General features: G+C 35.0%; 1 protein-coding gene across 3 annotated transcripts in view; it reads right to left on the bottom strand.

Moving 5' to 3' along the window:
• The window catches only part of KIAA0825 (KIAA0825 ortholog), a 192860-nt gene that overhangs the window by 168259 nt on the left and 5596 nt on the right, over window positions 1–19005 (bottom strand). For all 3 annotated transcript variants that reach the window (XM_039335690.1, XM_039335692.1, XM_039335691.1), the window contains 3 exons: window positions 13100–13232; window positions 12151–12316; window positions 9967–10642 (listed from right to left, as the gene is read on the bottom strand). In XM_039335690.1, the coding sequence (XP_039191624.1) occupies window positions 9967–10642; window positions 12151–12316; window positions 13100–13230 (973 nt within the window). In that variant the 5' untranslated portion in view covers window positions 13231–13232. The remainder of the gene's footprint in view (window positions 1–9966; window positions 10643–12150; window positions 12317–13099; window positions 13233–19005) is intronic.

The following is a 19005-nucleotide window of genomic DNA, read 5'->3' as shown; positions in this document are numbered from 1 at the left end:
GTGGAAACATGTGCAATATTTGGAGTGTGGGTTGGAAAGGGGTGGGCTATTCTTTTATTATTTTGTGAGTAGAGGTCCCTAAATTGGGGGGAAAGGCGGAGGGGAGGTTTAACCAGTGTAAAGGAATAATCTATATTTCCAGGAATTCGACTTTGGAAATGGTATTGAAATACACACCCTTGGATAGCAGAAAGCATTTCTGTCTCCCCCCCCCCAAAAAAAAACTGAAATAAGAATATTTGACAAAAGCAAATTTTGGCATTATTTTACTCCAGTGGCCAATTAGATGCAGAGGGAAACTAAAACTGGACAAGAAACCAACAATAACTCTCCATTCTGTGTATAGGTGTAGTTTTGTAGAAGGAAAAGAAAGATAAAATAAATAACACATGCTAGATAAACCAGTACTGTAAACTCCAACTGCACTTGCAGTTAAATCAGTGGTGCCACATTTCAAAGTTACAGTTAGAGTACTCCAATTGCAGCTGCTTTCTTGCAGGCATGTGAAATGGTGTGGGACCCACAGGTTTTGCAAAGTGAATAGAGGAAGTTGGTTACAGCTTATTAGGAAAGATAAAATAGATAAAACTAAGAATGCTTTATTGACCATTCTTCATCCAGATTTTATATCAGTTGCATCTGTTAATACAGGTATTCTGGAACACTCTTCTGTTTTAACTTTTTTTCTTTTTTGTATCTTTCAGGTGGACAAGCTTCTGCCTTAGTGTATTCTTGGATTTGAAGTGTGCATCTATATTGTATTGGCTGAAAATCCTCCTGAGCTTTTCAGCTATTCCTGCAATGTATGAAATGACAACATTGCTTTATTTATTGTTGTCTTCTTTGTCTGTTATGGAGGAGCTCCTACTGGATTTTTTGGGGGATTTGATGAAGGCCCACTTGGGATAGCCATGCATTGAGGACTTCCTTGATGTGTTTTAGTTCTTTTTCTTTCCCATCTTTGCTGGTAGGCAGGTCTTCAGCTCACTGTATAGGGTTTGATAACTCCCATTTTGTGCTCCAGTGGGTGGTGAGAATCAAATTGTAAATATTGATCTATTGTATGTGGGGATTTTCTATAAACTTCAGTGTGAAGGTTTCTGTCTTCGTTAATGTGTACTGCACAGTCCAGGAAGGCTAGACTATTTTCCTTAACATCTTCCCACATGAATTTGATGTATCTGTCCATGATACATTTGGTGAACTCTTCCAATTCCTGTGTTTTGATCTTGACCCAAAAAGAAAAATAAGAAAGTCCAGCTGCCTCTTGAAAACACACCTTTGGGACAACCATGACCGGGATGGTTGAGAATCTCCATAGACATTTGACTTGAACATAAAAACAGGACTCCTCCGTCCTTTTGTTATTCCTGTGTCTCCATTGTGCTTGACAATAACAAGCCAGCAACAATTTTCTGTACTGTATAGTAATTCCTCCATAAGATCCTGGAAAAGGAAAGCTAGAAAAGCTGGAGACTTCCTGTTAGCAATTTGCATAATTCTTTGAAGATTAAGTTAACCAGATTTGCCTTGATTTGGACTCTACCGCTGGGAAAGGACAGAGTGAAGTAACCTTGATGTCTTGTCTGACTCATATGGATGCTTTTCAGTATATACACCTCACAATGTGGACAGCATATATTATGATTAAAGCCACCATTTGCTTTCTAAAATCTTTAAATATAATTCAACTTCTAAAATCTCTGTTAAGTTTATTGTCTTGCACTTATCACTTTTTTCATCTATTAATATCAAATAGCTACTTTATAATTAATCCCATTTTTTCCCAAAATCCTGTATTATATATACTAAGCATGTTCACCTATCATCCATTTTAAGCTAAAAATCTTGTTAATGAAAGAGTAGATAAAGAATTAAAATTATCTTGTTACATACACAAACAACTTAGCTAGATTTAACAACCTATGTATTGCTGCCTAATAATTTATGCAATTTAATATTTTGGAATAGTTGCTATAGCATTATTTCAAGCTAAAGTGCTAGGGACAATGGTAACAGTCTTCCATAGATAACTTGATGCAGCGGTTTAAAAATTCACACCAATTTTAATCATTAGAATTTAAAAGCTAGCATTTTTATAAGATGCTGGATTTTAAAAGGCAACTGGGTTTTGAATCACAGAATGATTGGACTGTACAGTCCATCCATAAGACTACAAAGTGTTTTCAAGCAAATCCCTCTGACTTTGTTAATCTAATGCAAACACTGTTCACAGACTGCATCTGTTATAAAATATGAAAAAGAAAGAAGACTCCCTAATAGGTATTGATCTTAGTGTTTGTGGGCAGGGATTTAAGTGCTATACACCAAACAGAACAGATGCAGATGTGGACGAAAAGGTAAACAATTGTTGCATGGCTTACTGCCAGATTCCAAACCAATATATTAAGCTCCAAGTGAAGCACATTTCCCCTATGGATTGCACTTATTGCCACTTCATTTCCTACTTGCACTGTCTCTCTATTGCTGTGCCTGGCAGTCAGCAATTTTCAGTTCTTTCATGACCCCTGAGGCCTAGTGCTACCTCACACAACCATTAGCGAAGGGAATTGCATGTGTGTGACACGGTCTGAAAGCAATTATTTGATATTTTCTTCAGAATGATGCCCAGGTCTGTTGGGAATGAGCAATCATGAAATAATTTACCTCCTGATTTAATTTTTTCCTTCACAAATTAGTTGTCGTCTGAGCTTGCTATACACAGCTGCCCAGGACATATCTCTGTCTTATCAAGATTATACTTGAAATGATGTAAGAGGGTGGGGAATGAATAGAGCAGACCGGGAGATTCTGTTTTAAACAGGCATTGACAAGTTTATCAGATATACTGATCATAAGTATTCTCTGCTGATTGAAAAAAAATGGAATCATAAAAAAATGTCAAGGTGTTAAAAGAAACATTGATGTAAATCATTACCATAGTATTTAAACTTTAAAATACTGCTGTTTTTCAGTTCTTTTTAGAACTGAAATCTATTAATATTAAAAATGTGTTTTAGAGGACAAAAAAATAGAGACTTAAATGAGCTGACAATCATTCTGAGCTATTTAGCAGACAATCATTCTTCTCAAAATGAAAAACTGTATTATACTCCTACCAGTAAGTAGGTATTTATGTCTATAATAGTTCTATGTTGCATGAAAAATATCTTCAACCTCTGCAAAAAAATTCAAGAGTAATCTATAGCACATCATTATATGGAAAACCTCACAATGAGATTATATAATCACATTGAAAAGGATTTTTAGGAAAGTATTCACAAACCATGCTCCATAAAGTCAATTCAACAGAGTGAAAGTATGGGCTGGAATCCAAAAAGCAGTACAATTAGTTCCACGTACACTAGAGAGCTTTGAGCATGTGTTTCTTGAATAGCAGCTGCCATGCCACATGGTAAATCAGTTTTGAAGCACAGGGACTTCAAAAAGCAGGTTCTTATGTAATATGGTCTTTATATTCAAAGAAAATACAATCTCACTGGACATGTCTTTTTTTATGGGAAGAAATGTAAACTATCCAGTCATTTAGAATACTTCAATGTAATAAAGAAACCGTATTATAATTTAAAACAAAACATTTGATATAAAGCACTTTGGGGCAGAATGTATATAACTGGGATCCATAAAACTCAATTTTCTTACTGCAAAGATTGATTTGAAAATTGATGCTGGTGTCATTAATATCAGTACTGGATATACCACCATCAAAATCAGGTTTTAGTACAAAATAATCAAATTATAGGAAATACAATCATACATTTTATGTTTGTCTTTTCTGACTCTTCTATGGCGGAGAGAAATAAATGGTGAAAATTACTTCCAGAGCTACTTTAGAAGATAGCGTAGAGATAATATTAAACCCACGATCTATTATAAAATCATGCCATTCCTTAACAGAGATTAACAAAATCATTTTACTAAATGATTTTATTAGGCCATTTTTAAATACTCCAGTTAAATCACTGAATAAAAGATGTTGGTGAAGATGAAAGGAAAGTATTTCATTTTTCCCACCAGCAATGTCCTCCCTTATTTCCAACAATATATCCGAGTATAAAAGTTAACTAGAAATCCTCAAGCTGTACCACATCCCAGCTTCATTTGTGACAGAACTTCAATACCAAAATTTATATTTAATATTTACCGCTTATAGGACAAGATATATGAATTGTAATCTAAATTTTGTACAGGTAAAATTTACACACATAAAAGGAAAAATACATTCTAAATTAAAGATATATATAACAACCACAGTTATTTTCAATTATAAGGCTGAACAATATTATGAAAACATTCTAAACCCTGATTTTACTAGGACTCCAAATCTGTAGAGTTTTTTTTTTAATCTCAATGACTGACATCTGGTAAACATACTGCAATATAAAAAAGTGACTCTTTGCATTTTAGTAATATTTCAAAATAGACATATTCAAAATAAATTCACAAGTCCATGCCTGTCTGCCTTCCTTCAGTTCAGATTTCTGAAAAGCTCATAAAGCCCATCATTTGTGTCAAGGTCCAAGTACATATTTACATACCTAGCAAAATATACAGTGGAGCGGAATTGGGATTTGGAAAGAAGAAATGAATTGAATTCTTTGTTTGAAAAAAAAGGAATAAATTATTTTGCTGTAAAAGACAAACATAAAATTCACATCTAGGTCAGTATAACAATAGTTAATTGAAGCTGGAAATTGATCCTTCAAATCCGTTGTTTTAAAATTTAATCTGAATTATCAGAAAATAATATTCAGATTTTAAACATCTCTTTCTCACAGATGCTAACTTTATATGCACCATTTTAATGAGGTTTTTTTTTAAAAAAGAAAATTTATAACTAACCAAACTTTATATTACTGAAAATATGCACAATGCCATACAGCTTAACAGGATCTCAGCAAGGAACACTTAATTAAGTTCTGCTCAGGAGACAGTTGATATGTGTTGAAAAGAGTCTAATAAACAGGCATGTAACATTTTTTTTTCTCAAACAATAGTGTAAGTGCCTTAGGAACCTCTTCAAGACAGCTTTTAGAAGTCCTTCTTCTTTTAAGTCTCATAAGCATGTATGGTTTCCTTTACACACTACAGTATGTTTTTAAGAAAATGTAACTTAATAATTCTCTCTCAACTTCTTTATCACACTCCTTTTTATTAAAGAAGGTACTCTAATACATAAATCTCTCATTGAATTCAGACCGCACAAGAGAAATCATACCAAAGATTAAATCATTTTTATCCTTTAAGCTTGGGAGGAAAATGCAATAATTAGGGGGCATGGTGAGTTACCTTTTTTCCCCTAACCATAGGAAGAACACCCAGGTGTGCAAAAGAGGCTTTGAGATGAAAACAGTGTTTCTAAATGGAAAAATTTAGATAAAATGACCAAATTTTGTTTTGTTTGCAAAATCTTCCTAGCAAATTAATTTTTACATTTAACAAAATATTATTGGACAATATACATGAAAAAAAAAAATAAAATTATAATACAATTTTAAACATAAGACATATAAACCATGTGTAACTTTTTTTAATGAAGTAAACCTATCCAAAAATAATGATGTCCTAAATACAGTAATAAGATTACTCTTTCATATAATAGCATTAATAAGTGATTTGAATACTAAGATATTCATAGCATCAGCCTCAAAATTCTTTTAGCAAAAATAGTTTGAAAACATTTTACCTTCTAAGTTGAAAAAAGCAAGCATTTCAACCATATGAACATAATGAAACAGAAACATAATTCTGTTCATAAGAGTCTATAAAATCTCCACTTCTCATTTTCAAAGCATATGTCAGTTTCTAAGGTGAGGGAGGAATAACTCTTCTTTCCTTTCTAATAAAGTAACAGAAATTTTCCATTGACATAATGAAAGATTGGGCACTACCCTTAATTCTTTCTCAAAGTTTAAGTCACGTAATCAAAAAAAAATATTTGTAATCTTTTTAGTTTGTTAAGACCTTGAAGTTTTTGTTTCATTCTTTATTGCACCTTTTTTATACTGCTTCCTATGCAAATACATCTGTACGCTATTTTGAAAATATAACATACAATAATAAAGCAATATAAACCATAATGATTAAAAAGTTGACAAAAAAGCTAACAACAGATCCACTCACCCACCATCCATATAAGAAAGGCCTGTACAGATTTTCAACAGGTATCTAAAGATATAATAGGCACTTCAGCAATTTCAGAGGAAAAAGCCTTCCAGAATCAAGGTGCTGCTATGGGAAAGACCCATTTATACGTAACCACCAGGTGGCATTGTGCAACTCTTGGCACATTCCCTAATGTTCTTAGTAATTAACCAGATTGCAATGGAGAAGAAAGTCAATTATATAGTCTGTTCAACCAAATCTGGCTCGATAGCCAATTGGCCACTGCATTTGTTTCAAAGGAAGTGTCGCTTCAGGATAGCTAAATGTCCTGTTGGCAATCTAGGTACCACAGTCTACCTCATTTGCACCTTCTGTACCAAGTGGAAAAGTAGTTCCCATAGAAGACATTATACTAGCTAGTGTAACCTAACAATGCATGGATAACTGTAGCTGTAGTTTCCAGGAAAGGGCATAGTGATAATATGCACTCTTGGACATTGTAATCACTTAAAACTTCAAGGACAGTTACAGTTCTGGAAGCTCTCTCAAAATATGTAAATATTCTTTCTTAATACCTGGGCAATTTCAGCCATTAGATACACAGCTGGAATAGTGGACTGGACTCGAGCAGAACTGAAGGCCCTGGATAGGAAGACCAGAAACATTGAATCACACCCTTCATCCTCATAGCGATGCTCACATTTACCAAGGAAAATAGTGGGCATGGAATGTTGCAAGTGCATCAGACAACTGAAGAAGAAAAAAGGGCAAAGGAAGAATATCTGAAGGATAGTGAAGAATATATACTAAAGCTAGTATGCCAGGAATGCTTACTGAGTATTTGAGACCAAACTGACCTAGGAGAAACACCAAATGAAGAACAAAAAAGATCCATGGGAAGAGAAAGCACTGCATGGCTGCACATTAAAAAAATATCACGGAAAACAGATAATAACATGATCTGACAACGGTTAAAAGCAAGAAACTTAAAGAAAGGAGGAGGAGACAGAATGGGCTAGTTCTGTCTGCACATGACTAAGCCTCAAGAATAAATATACAAAGCCAGAATTGAGAAAACAGCAACAGACAGTAAGTGCTACCTATGCGAAGAAGCTGAAGAAACAGTGGACCACCTGGTTAGCTGCTGCAAGAAGGTTGCCCAGACTGACTACAAACTATGGTATGACAAAGGTGTATTGGAATGTCTGCAAGAAATATCATTTGTCTGCAAGCAAGAATTGGTGGGACTACAAAGTAATAGAAAATGAAGAAGCTAAAGTGCTCTGGGACTTCAAACAGACAAGCACCTAACACCTGACACTTCATACTTAACAACTGTCAATAAGAAAAACAAAAGGTCTGTACATTGCATTACATGGAGACAAGTGAATAGAAGAGAAAGAATTGGAGAAATGGGTGGATAAAAATGCCAAATTCAGTCTAAATATTTGACTGACCATGTAACCAACCATAGCATTTCCACTCTTTGGAGTGATTATCATCACAGGGCTCCTCTGTTTTAATTCCTAAATTTTATGCTTTCATCTTTCCTGTTTATTCATCAGTTTACTCTGAACCAATCCCAAGATGCAGTTCATTCATTATTTTAATACTATTAAACATAATATGCTGAATATGCTAAAATAAGGTGATTCAAGTTATGGTTAAGTTTGGATAACTTTATGATTTTTATTTTTATTTTCCCCTTACTCCTCCTATCCAGTAAATTCAACTATGATCATTATCATATATGCTTAATGGTTTTATTGATTCTTGATTGAAATAGGCAAGGGGAAAATAATTGATATTCCAAATTATTATAGTATTGTTTCTGCAGAATGAGACCATAATGTAGTCTGCCATTAGTTTATTATATTAGGATGTATGTTTTGGCTGTATCCCTAAATATAGATTATGTTCAAATTAAGCCATCATGTATCATTAAGTGTTATAAATCCATGCTCATAGGTAAGTACCATTTATAAGAATATACCTTATGTCTGGCAGTATCTCCCCATATTGCTTCAAAGGAACAACTCAAGGATACACATACATGCAAATGTCTAGTCACTTAAAATCTCTCCCTACCCCCCCCCCAAAAAAAATCAAACTGAAGTGATTGTAAACTTTTCTTCCGTACAATTATAATACAAAGAGGATTATATTTCTCATTTATTTTTTCCAGTAAGATAAATTCACAAACAAGTCAAAAAGTATTGCAACTCAATAGTATTTACTTATATAAAATATATTTGAAAAGGTTATTTTACTTTGATTTATAACTTTTATTTTTTTAGAAACAGAACCCATTTTTCCTTATAAAGTTCTAGAAGTATCCTCTGCCGATTTATTTCACATATTAGGATTATTACAGATGATGTACTCAAAACTTTTCATTTATATGATAACAGCACCAACTGAATATTCATTTAAAGTAATATCCTCCCATCTAAAAATAGCTGATGTGTCTTTTTTCCTTTCTTTATCTGTGCCTACAGCTCACCATACAGAAAGAGGAAAATTTGTACCTCCCTTCCCTGTGCTCCAATCTGTCTCCTCTGCCAGTCAGCAAGATGTGGTAGAATGCATGATTGAAATGAAGAAAACAATATGTTGCATTATCTACCCCACTAAGACTGTCAACAAACTAACCAGTTTTCTGGTAAGCTGCCAGATCCCAATTGTGCTGGGATAAGGATACTCAAGCAGCATTTCTACACATGCCATTTCCATTATACAATTGTGGTAACAGAGATTGGAATTTGAAACAGCAGGACAGCAGTAAAAATAAAAATCTGAGACAGGCCATTTATGCAGCCCATGTTCTGTTCTTATTATACAATTAATAAGATAATTTGATAAGGGTTTATATTACTTTGGCAATTAAATAAGAAATGCTAATCATTTTAACAATATTGAGCAATGTCTCCAGTTTTCAGAAATAGATTTCTATTTTTATTTCAAATGCATATGACTCTTTTCAAATTAGGTATGCTCAAACAATATGATGAATGTTGTAGTTTAAGATTAATATAATCCATATAAATAATTACCTATTATAATTTTAATAAATATGTTACTTCAATCTGGATATAATTATTGGATAAAAAACAAAATAAGCCCAGTCTTCTTATACATTTATGGCAGTTAGAGAATACAGAAATTAGACTTCTGTCAATCTATACAATTTTTGAAGATAATAAATGCACTGTACTTAAAATAAAAGCTAATTCCCCAACCTCCACACTAAATTTACCTTTAAAATGGGAAAGTTGTTTCTTTTTTGTTATTGGAGACAAGCAAGATTATCCTGCTTAAACTTTCCAGGGTTGGGGAGAAGTGTAATCCTGAAGTTAGGACTGCCACAAAGAAGAGGGAGTCAACCTATTTTCCAAAGCGCCTGAAGGCAGGACAAGAAGCAATGGGTGGAAGCTGATCAAGGAGAGAAGCAACCTAGAACTAAGGAGAAACTTCCTGACAGTTAGAACAATTAACCAGTGGAACAACCTGCCTCCAGAAGTGGTGAATACTCCAACGGAAGTTTTTAAGAAGAGACTGGACAGCCATTTGTCCGAAATGGTATAGGGTTTCCTGCCTGAGCAGGGGGTTGGACTAGATGACCTCCAAGGTCCCTTCCAACATTATTATTATTATTATTATTATTATTATTATTATTATTATTATTATTATTATTATTATTATTATTGGTATATATGGCAGTATACTATATATAACCTGACATTAATTACATTCTTGCACTTAAATCTTTTGCTGAATCAGTTAAAATTTGTATCAGAAATAATAAAAACAATTAATGAACATAAAGAAAATGCCACTAACCCCCAACTTGAACCATTCCTCTGTTTTTCTTTGAGTTTTTGCTTGTCTTTATAGCATGTAGTGCCCTTTCTTTAAGTTGAAGCTCACGAAGCATGTGAAAAACAATAGTGGTTTCTTCAGTAAAGGTATCCAAATAAGTTTCATTAATAAATTTCAGTAGAGAAGAAGAATCAGTAATTCCACTTAGTATGTACAAATCTTCTTTTATCATTGCACAGAAGGCAGGCATTGAACTTTTGTAATTATGAACAATCTTTTCAAAAGTCATTTCATCACTCTTATCCTGAGCATATTTCTGCAAAAGATTACTAACCAATTTATTCTGCATTTTTTGATACTTGACTAGAACTTCAGATTCAGGATAAAGAAATAAGAAATGCTGCAGGCATTGAGTTTTAAATTGCAGCTGATGTTGTAAAGTACCAGTTTTTGTTTCTTGATTATTCTGCAATTGATGTACTAAGTGGCGTCGAAGATGTAATCTTATATCATCCCAAATACAGCAAACATCTACTGCTGTATTATCTTCAATACCATGAATGGAATTACTGGATATGAATTCAAAAGATGCTCCACTTGGAGTGCAGGGAAATAAGACACCACACTGATTGGAGAGTTCAAGGAGAAAGTGAAGAATTGTTTCTTCTTGATTTTGTTCATTCTTCAGTAATCTTTGCTTGAAAGGATAAATGACAAATGATATATGTAAGGTATCAACTTACATGAATAATTATTTAAAGTAAATAATATTTATCTTCAAAATAAAGTTTCATTATCTCTTAAAATCTAGACTTTTTTTAAATATATACATTTCATTTTTATTTTGCCAGTTTAAACGAACTTCTAAGTATATATATATATTTGCATTCCATATTAAAAACTTCCAGGTCTTTTCAGTGCATGTTTGTAACAAAAACAAATTCCTCTCATCTATCTAAATCAGCTCATCTGGTATGTTCTTTTCATGAGAACTTTGAGTTGTATGGCACCTTTCTGAGATAAGGAGAATGGCACCCAGGAGGCAATGTTTTTTAACTAGTGCTTTGGCTTTATGGAATATCCTCTCCTGGGAACTAAGACCTATGCCATCCTTCTTAAAGCTTTTGGGGGGTAGTGGTTAAGGTACTGGCCTAGAAACCAGCAGACTGTGAGTTCTAGTTCAACCTTAGGTAGGAATGCCAGCTGGTACCTTTGGGCCAGTCTTTCTCTCTCAATTCAACTCACCTCCCAGCATTGTTGTTGTGGAAAAAATCGGAGGAGGAAGGAATACTAGGAATATTTACTACCTTGAGTTACTTATAAAGTAATAAGGGTAGATAAAAATATAATAAATAATATTCTGAAAGCTAATTAAGATCAAAGTTGTCCATGGAGTATTGGGTTACAGGTTGTCACTTTTTTAAACTTCAATTTAACTGATATGCTGCATTTTTCTTGTATTGATTAGTTGTTTTTTCATTATTATTATTATTCTACATTGCATACATTTTTTTACTTTAATAATGTTTACTGTGGACATTTTAATGAGCAATATGTTTTACTGGATTACTGTAAACTGCCATTGTGGATGAGCTCTGGTGGTGATTTAATGATTTCTTTCAATGCCATCAACTAAAGCATAATTCTGAACTGGCTTAGAGGGTTGGGAATGAGGAGCATTATGTTTCACAGGTTCTCGTCCTTTCTCCGAAGTTAATTCTAGTGTGTGTGGGGGGAAATCTAGCCATAAGTTGCCTGATTTACAAGGCCCCCCCAGGCTCAACTCTGTTCCTCATTCCTATTTATCTCTATATGAAGCCAGTGAAACAGGTCATTTGTCCATACAAGTTTAAGTATCATTAGCATTATGTTCTTAACTAATTACAAATTTAATCTTATCTAAGAACAGGTTTAATATATGTGCAGCCTGGATGCAACTGATTGTATCAAACTCTGTTGATCTACTCTCAAGACATAAGTACTGAACTGAAAAATCTACACTACTCTAAAATGTGCCCGTAAGGTTGAAAACCTTGTAAACCAGACATTATTATCCAAAATTCAGTGTTTTGTGAAACATACGAAATACTGCAATTTTTAAATTTAACTGCATTTTACATTAGCAAATAGCAACTAAATTCCAAAAGAAGAACAACAGTGCAATAAAACTATTATCTATCATAGCATAAAAAGTAGCATTTTCACCAATGTTTGGAGGAACTTGATTAATTCTCCTTGATGGGTTGAAGAAAATTTGGTTGAGCTGAAATCATGGTTATTTAGCCAATGATGGTAACTTGTGTCCTGCAGCAACTCATCAGAACAAGTTTCATTTAATTCCAGTTTTAGTTCCTTAAGGCATTGATCCACACTAAATCAAAAAGAAAAAGAAGTATTTCCACTATTTTTAGTATAATATATTATCTATTTTCTGCAGAATGTCAACGTTTTATGTCACCCTATAATTCTGTTACTTAATTTGTCATAAAACAAAACTAATGTCATCACTTTATAATTTTCAAAGCATCTAGCTGTATTCCCACTTGGGCACCTTCAAAATGTCTGGATTTCAACTCCCAGAATGTAATTTGGCCATTAGTTGGAGGAAACCAATGTAAGTGAAGTTTGTTTAGGAATATTATAAGTAAGTATTTGCATATAAAGGTAGTATGGGTTAGAATAGCATCACCATATTATTACCATACCCAGGGCTTATTTCATTCCAGAGGGTCAGAAAATGCAGTACCCATATTTCAAATAAATAAAGTTAATTATAATGCTTGTGTACTACTACCTTACTTGGCTGTGACAGCTGTGCTAATCTGTCATGCTTCAGAAACTACTCTGACTTGAATTAAAAAGACTATGCTTGCACACCTCTGCAAAGATAGCCAGGAAAAGCTTCTAAAGTAGCCATGTAAGCCTTGCACAAATTTGACTGTTCTAACAATTTGAAAAGAGATGTATCATTTGTGTTCTTCCATATAGCAAACAACTTTTCTGAACTGTTTTGTAAAATTCATAAATGAATAAGCAGCACCTTATTAGTCAGACTATATACTGATAGAAGAATTATATAAATACAGTAATTGAAAACCATTCGGATATCTTGTTACTGGATTGTATACAATATTGAAAAAATAAAACAGCTTACCATGAAGTATTTTTCTTTAGTTTCTCATCAATGTCACCAAGTACCTGTTGAACCTCCAGATTTCCAGGAAATGTGCTTAGCAAACAATCCAAGTGCAAAGAATCAAGAGAAAAATCATCTCTCCACTCCATTTCTAAATAAATATAGAAAATAAAATGTCCAACTCCTTTTGATTGCTGACACAGTATAAAAACTTGATTGTAAAATTGCTAGCAAATAACATACATGACAATACTTTCTTTTTTCTTTTCCTCAATGGTTTGTTGTTTGTTTCTTTGGGGAGGGAGGGGTTGGCAGCATCTATTCTATCTGTCTACAACTTGGAAAAACAGGCTGCTTACCTGTAACTCCAGACTATTTTTAGCAGTCACATGTGAATTCATGTAACCAGGTTCTGTTATCTCTGCAGATTCCCATTCAGAATGTTAAGGAGCTGAGCTTTGGAACAGAAATATCCTTTTCTGATAATAAACCATAATTACACAGAACTGTTATTCTCAGGAATTCTACCAAATGTAGCCATTTTTTTGAACATATCAAAGAAAAGGTACAATACTTGGTAGAAAACAACATTCATGCTTCTATGGTCACTTGGAGACTACTGTTATGGATAAGTGGCCAATATTTTCATGACTGCTATGATTCACATATATTATTCAGTTGTAAGTTTAGCTGCCTTAAGAAGAAACAGGTACTTATATTAGGAAAGAAAACATGATCTTGTCAACTTTAGCATCAATTATGTAGATGTTGCCATTTATGAGAAATAAGCCTAAAACGTTAAGCTGTCACATAAAGACAGTATACAGGGACCTAAATAACAAAAGGCACTGAATGTTGGTTATTAGCAATTCCCATATAGATATTTAATAAATCTTTTCCTTTGGAACCCAATATTCAACCATAAAGAATATATACATAAAATGCACATTTTATAATTTTTTATTAATCAAGTTTACATGGCTACCCAACTCGCCAAAGGTGATTCTGTATGATGAATAAGCAATGGGTAAAACCACATATTAAAAGCCACAGGTATAAAAAAAAATATAAAAATCACATTAACAGTCACAGAGATACAAATTCTAGGTGAAGAGGGAACAAAAATGACCAGCTCAGTAAGAGAACCATCTAAGCATCTCTCCGGTTTTCTAGGAGCCCCACGCGTAATATAACCAGATCTTGAGGGTTTTCTGAAATATCAAAAGGATACAGATAATATAGTTTTTTTGGGGGGGGGGGGGGGAAGAACATTCCAGAAAGCAAGCAACATATCAAAGGTACTGTTTGTCTCCTGGGATCCACCAAATATAGGTCCCTAGCTGATGGTATTCTAGCATGCATTCTCTGGCAGATCTAATGGAGTGCACTAATGTACCTGAGGAGAGACGACTTTCAGATAACCTGCTACCATGCTATGAAGGCTTTAGAAATCAAAACCAACACCTTGGAGCCTTGAGAAGCTTGTAGAACAAAAGTGTAATATGCACCATTCTAGGAGTGCACATAACTACTGCATTCTGTATGCGTTCATTCTTAAGGTTTGGTTTTATGCAGCGAAAATTTCTGCTCAGTTGGAAGAAGCTTGTTTTCACTTGTTTGACTGCATTGGCTACTACACAACTTTGCAATTTGAAAGTTGGTGGTAAGCAGGTTTTTGCCAGATGTTAAGTATTGAAAGAATTTCCCTGGATTCCTTTCTCCAAAATGGGAGAATGCAGGCAAATAAGACACAAGGCACACTGCTAGAAGTTGATCTGTTTATTTCCCCATTACAAGGGGTTTGTTTTTGGGGATTACAGAGAAAAATGGAGTTCCAAAACTTTTTATAGTGGGACTAGTCCTTTGGGCTTGGGGAAGCATGGGTTGCTTATGTGTTGGTTCTAATTTACGGCTCTGTCACCAGGTCAATTTTAATTGTCTTTCCTGATGTTTGCTGACTTGCCTTTCATTGTATAGATGGTGTCTGGGCACCCTATTTGTGGATACAGGGAAATGTGACTGAACAGGGTATTTGTCTGATTAATTATTCTTGCCTAGGTACTTGGTTGTCAGTTGATAGCTTAGCAGAGATGCTGATTAGCAATCTATTGTCACGATGTATTTTCCATAGTTTCCAGTCTTGGTGAATCATGGATTTGTATTAAGATTAAAGAATAGCTGAGACAATGAGAAAAATAAATTCCAAATTTAATTTGGAATAAAGAATTTCCTATGCTTATTCTTGATTATTAAAATAAAATACTGAAGGGAAAGGTCCTTGGTGCTCTCTGAGCTCGGTTGTTTTCTCACAGACGTTTCATTGCCCAACTGGGTAATAATAATAATAATAATAATAATAATAATAATAATAATAATAATCCCCCAGTGAGGCACTACCTTGACGTGGTTGTGGGGCTTGTGTACTCTGAGGAAGATGAGAGCTATGCCAGAGGTTCAACCATACTGGACAGGTCTCATCAGAGGAGTCAGACAAAGAGTGTCTCTCCCATAAAAAATATGGTGAGACGTAAATTTCAGAATGCCATACCGGCTCGGACGTCGCCCGGGTTAACAAGGTCCCACACTAGATATTGGAGTTCCTGGATATCTGGTGAAAAATGGGTTACAGGACTCAGGACTGTTGGCTGAGCAACCAGGGCCAGCAGCTGCAGAACTACTGGAAGAAAAGGTGTTTACCCGTCGCAGATACACAGTGATGGAAAACAAAGAAATAATGATCTGTTACTACAGATCAAGTCCAACAAGAAGAGGATATCTAAAACGAATGCACCAGTTCTGGAAAGAACAACATCCAGAATCAGAAATAACAGAACAGAGACTAGCAGATCAACGCCGATTTATAACACGAAATAAAGTATTCACAGAAACAGAATTGGACGAACTGCAAAGGTTTACCCAGGGCAAAGAAATCAAAGCCTTACCAGAAGTAATTCAGAATGTAGAGGCAAACCAGGGGGAGTTGGCAGTGAAGGAATCTAGCAGAGATATACAACTGTTCTCATTTGGAAACCAGGCACCTCTACCTCAGGAAGAACAAAACCCTCTAACTAAAGAAATAAAAGAATTGAAACAAAGAATAACTGAGCATCTAGAACAGCACAAAAACAACAGAATAAGGCTACCTGCATTGAAGCTTGTTCCAAAGAAACAGCTAGCACAAGCATTAAAAGATGCAAATACTGCAATATCAAGTATAAGCACCAATTCACTGCAAGAAACAAACCAACTAATGTACAGCACAGCTGCAGTTATAACAGAATACCTGGGATGCAAAATCAACAAAGAAGAAAAACAAACAAACAGTGCACCAGAAAAATGGAAGGTTAGACTAGAAAATAAGATCAGCAAATTAAGATCACATGCAAGCAAGCTAGAACAGATGAAAGAAAAGAAGCTGAAGAACAAGAAGACCAAAGAATACCTAATCAAGAAATACCACTTAGAAACAAGGAAGATCAAGGAAGCACTGGAAATAATAAAGCAACAAATAACAGCTATAGCCAGGAAAATCAGTAGATATGAAGCTCGAATTGCAAACTATAGGCAGAACCTCCAATTTCAATCCAATCAGAAACGTTTCTACCAATCCATCAATGGAGAAACTGCAAGGAATCAGTCAGTACCTGACAAGGAAGAAACAGTACAGTTCTGGAAGCAGATATGGGATAACCCAAAGAAATACAATAAGGATGCGGCTTGGTTAAAAGAGGTGGATGCAAATAAAACAGAAGTTGAAATGAAAGAACTAGCAATAACAACAAAAATGGTAGAAAAAAGAGCAAAGAAAATCAAAAATTGGTCAGCACCAGGTGAAGATGAACTGCATGGGTTTTGGTTGAAACATCTAACTGTTATACACCCACTCATTGCCAAACAGTTCAACAATATACTACAAGGAGGAGAAATTGAAAAGTGGCTAACAACTGGGAAAACCTACCTAATAATGAAAAATCCAGCAAAAGGGGCAACACCAGGTAACTACAGGCCAATTACCTGCTTACCAACAACTTTCAAATTACTAACTGGTGTAGTAGCTGATGCAGTGCAACAGCATCTAGTTGAAAACAATCTCTTTCCACCTGAGCAGAAAGGAAACCGCCCCAACAGCAGAGGAACAAAAGATCAACTCCTAATAGACAAAATGATCTTGGAAAACTGCAAGAGAAGGAAGACCAACCTGAATGTAGCATGGATTGACTACAAAAAGGCATTTGACTCTCTGCCACATGATTGGATAATAAAGTGCCTAGAAATAACAGGAGTCAGTAGAAACATCAGAAAATTTGTGCAAAGATCGATGGCACAATGGAAGACACAGTTGCAGATCAATGGTGAGAGCTGGGAGAGGTTAATATCAAGAGAGGAATATTTCAAGGAGATTCATTATCACCATTACTATTTGTTATTGCACTGTTTCCTCTGTCAACAATACTGAATAACTCAGGACATGGCTATCAAACATCAAAAACATCTGCTAGACTATCCCACCTCCTTTACATGGATGATCTGAAGCTGTATGGAAAAACATCATCTGAAATAGAATCGCTGCTCAACACTGTCCGTATATATAGCCAAGATATTGTAATGGAGTTTGGCTTGGACAAATGTGCCACACTTACTATCAAACAAGGAAAAATAATGAAAACTGAAGGAATCAAGATGCCCCACGAAAATAACATTAAGAGTCTGGATGAGGAAGAGTACTACAAATACTTGGGTATCCTTCAAGCTGACAACATCAAGCACACTGAAGTCAAGAAAAAGATTAGAGGTGAATACATCAAGAGAGTGAAGAAGATCTTAAAATCCAAACTCAATGGAGGAAATACCATAAAGGCAATCAACACCTGGGCAATCCCAGTCATTAGGTACACAGCTGGAATAGTGGACTGGACTCAAGCAGAACTAAAAGCAATGGATAGGCAGACCAGAAAAATAATGACAATGAATCATGCCCTTCATCCACGCAGTGACATTGATAGACTTTATCTACCAAGGCAAATAGGTGGGCGTGGAATGCTACAAGTACATCAGATGGTTGAAGAAGAAAAAATGGCTTTGGAAGAATATCTGAAGAACAATGATGAAGATGCCCTGAAAATAGTATATCAGGAAGGCTTACTAACTACTGGAGAGACCAAACTGGCCTACAAGAAAGACCAAATGAAGAACAGAATAGAGGCATGGGAAGACAAAGCACTACATGGCCAATACATGAAAAAAATAGCTGGGAAAGCAGATAATAATAAAACCTGGCAATGGCTAAGAGCAGGAAAATTGAAGAAAGAGACCGAGGGACTAATTCTGGCTGCACAAGACCAAGCCTTAAGGACAAATGCATACAAAGTCAAAATTGAGAAGACAGCAACAGACAGTAAGTGCCGCCTATGCAAAGAAGCTGAAGAAACAGTGGACCACTTGGTAAGCTGTTGCAAGAAGATTGCACAGACTGATTACAAGCAGCGGCATGACAAAGTAGCAACAATGGTGCATTGGAAGATCTGCAAAAAATATCATTTGCCTGTAAGCAAAAACTGGTGGGATCATAAAATAGAGAAAGTCATAGAAAATGATAAAATTAAACTGCTCTGGGACTTCAGAATTCAAACAGACAAGCACCTGCAACATAACACCCCAGACTTAACAATTGTCGATAAGAAAGACAAAAAAGTCTGGATAGTGGACGTGGCAGTGCCTGGAGATAGCAGAATAGAAGAGAAAGAACTGGAGAAGATAACAAAATACAAAGACCTACAAATAGAAATAGAAAGACTGTGGCAAAAGCAAGCAAGGGTAGTACCAATAGTCATAGGCTCCTTGGGTGCAATCCCAAAACAACTGGAGCACCACTTGAACACCATTGGCATTGACAAATTCGCTATTAGTCAATTGCAAAAGGCGGC

The sequence above is a fragment of the Crotalus tigris genome, unplaced genomic scaffold (genome assembly GCF_016545835.1).
Source record: "Crotalus tigris isolate CLP2741 ecotype Arizona unplaced genomic scaffold, ASM1654583v1 scf7180000017646.2482762, whole genome shotgun sequence".
NCBI lineage: Eukaryota > Metazoa > Chordata > Lepidosauria > Squamata > Viperidae > Crotalus > Crotalus tigris.
This window is presented reverse-complemented; position numbering and strand designations above follow the sequence as displayed.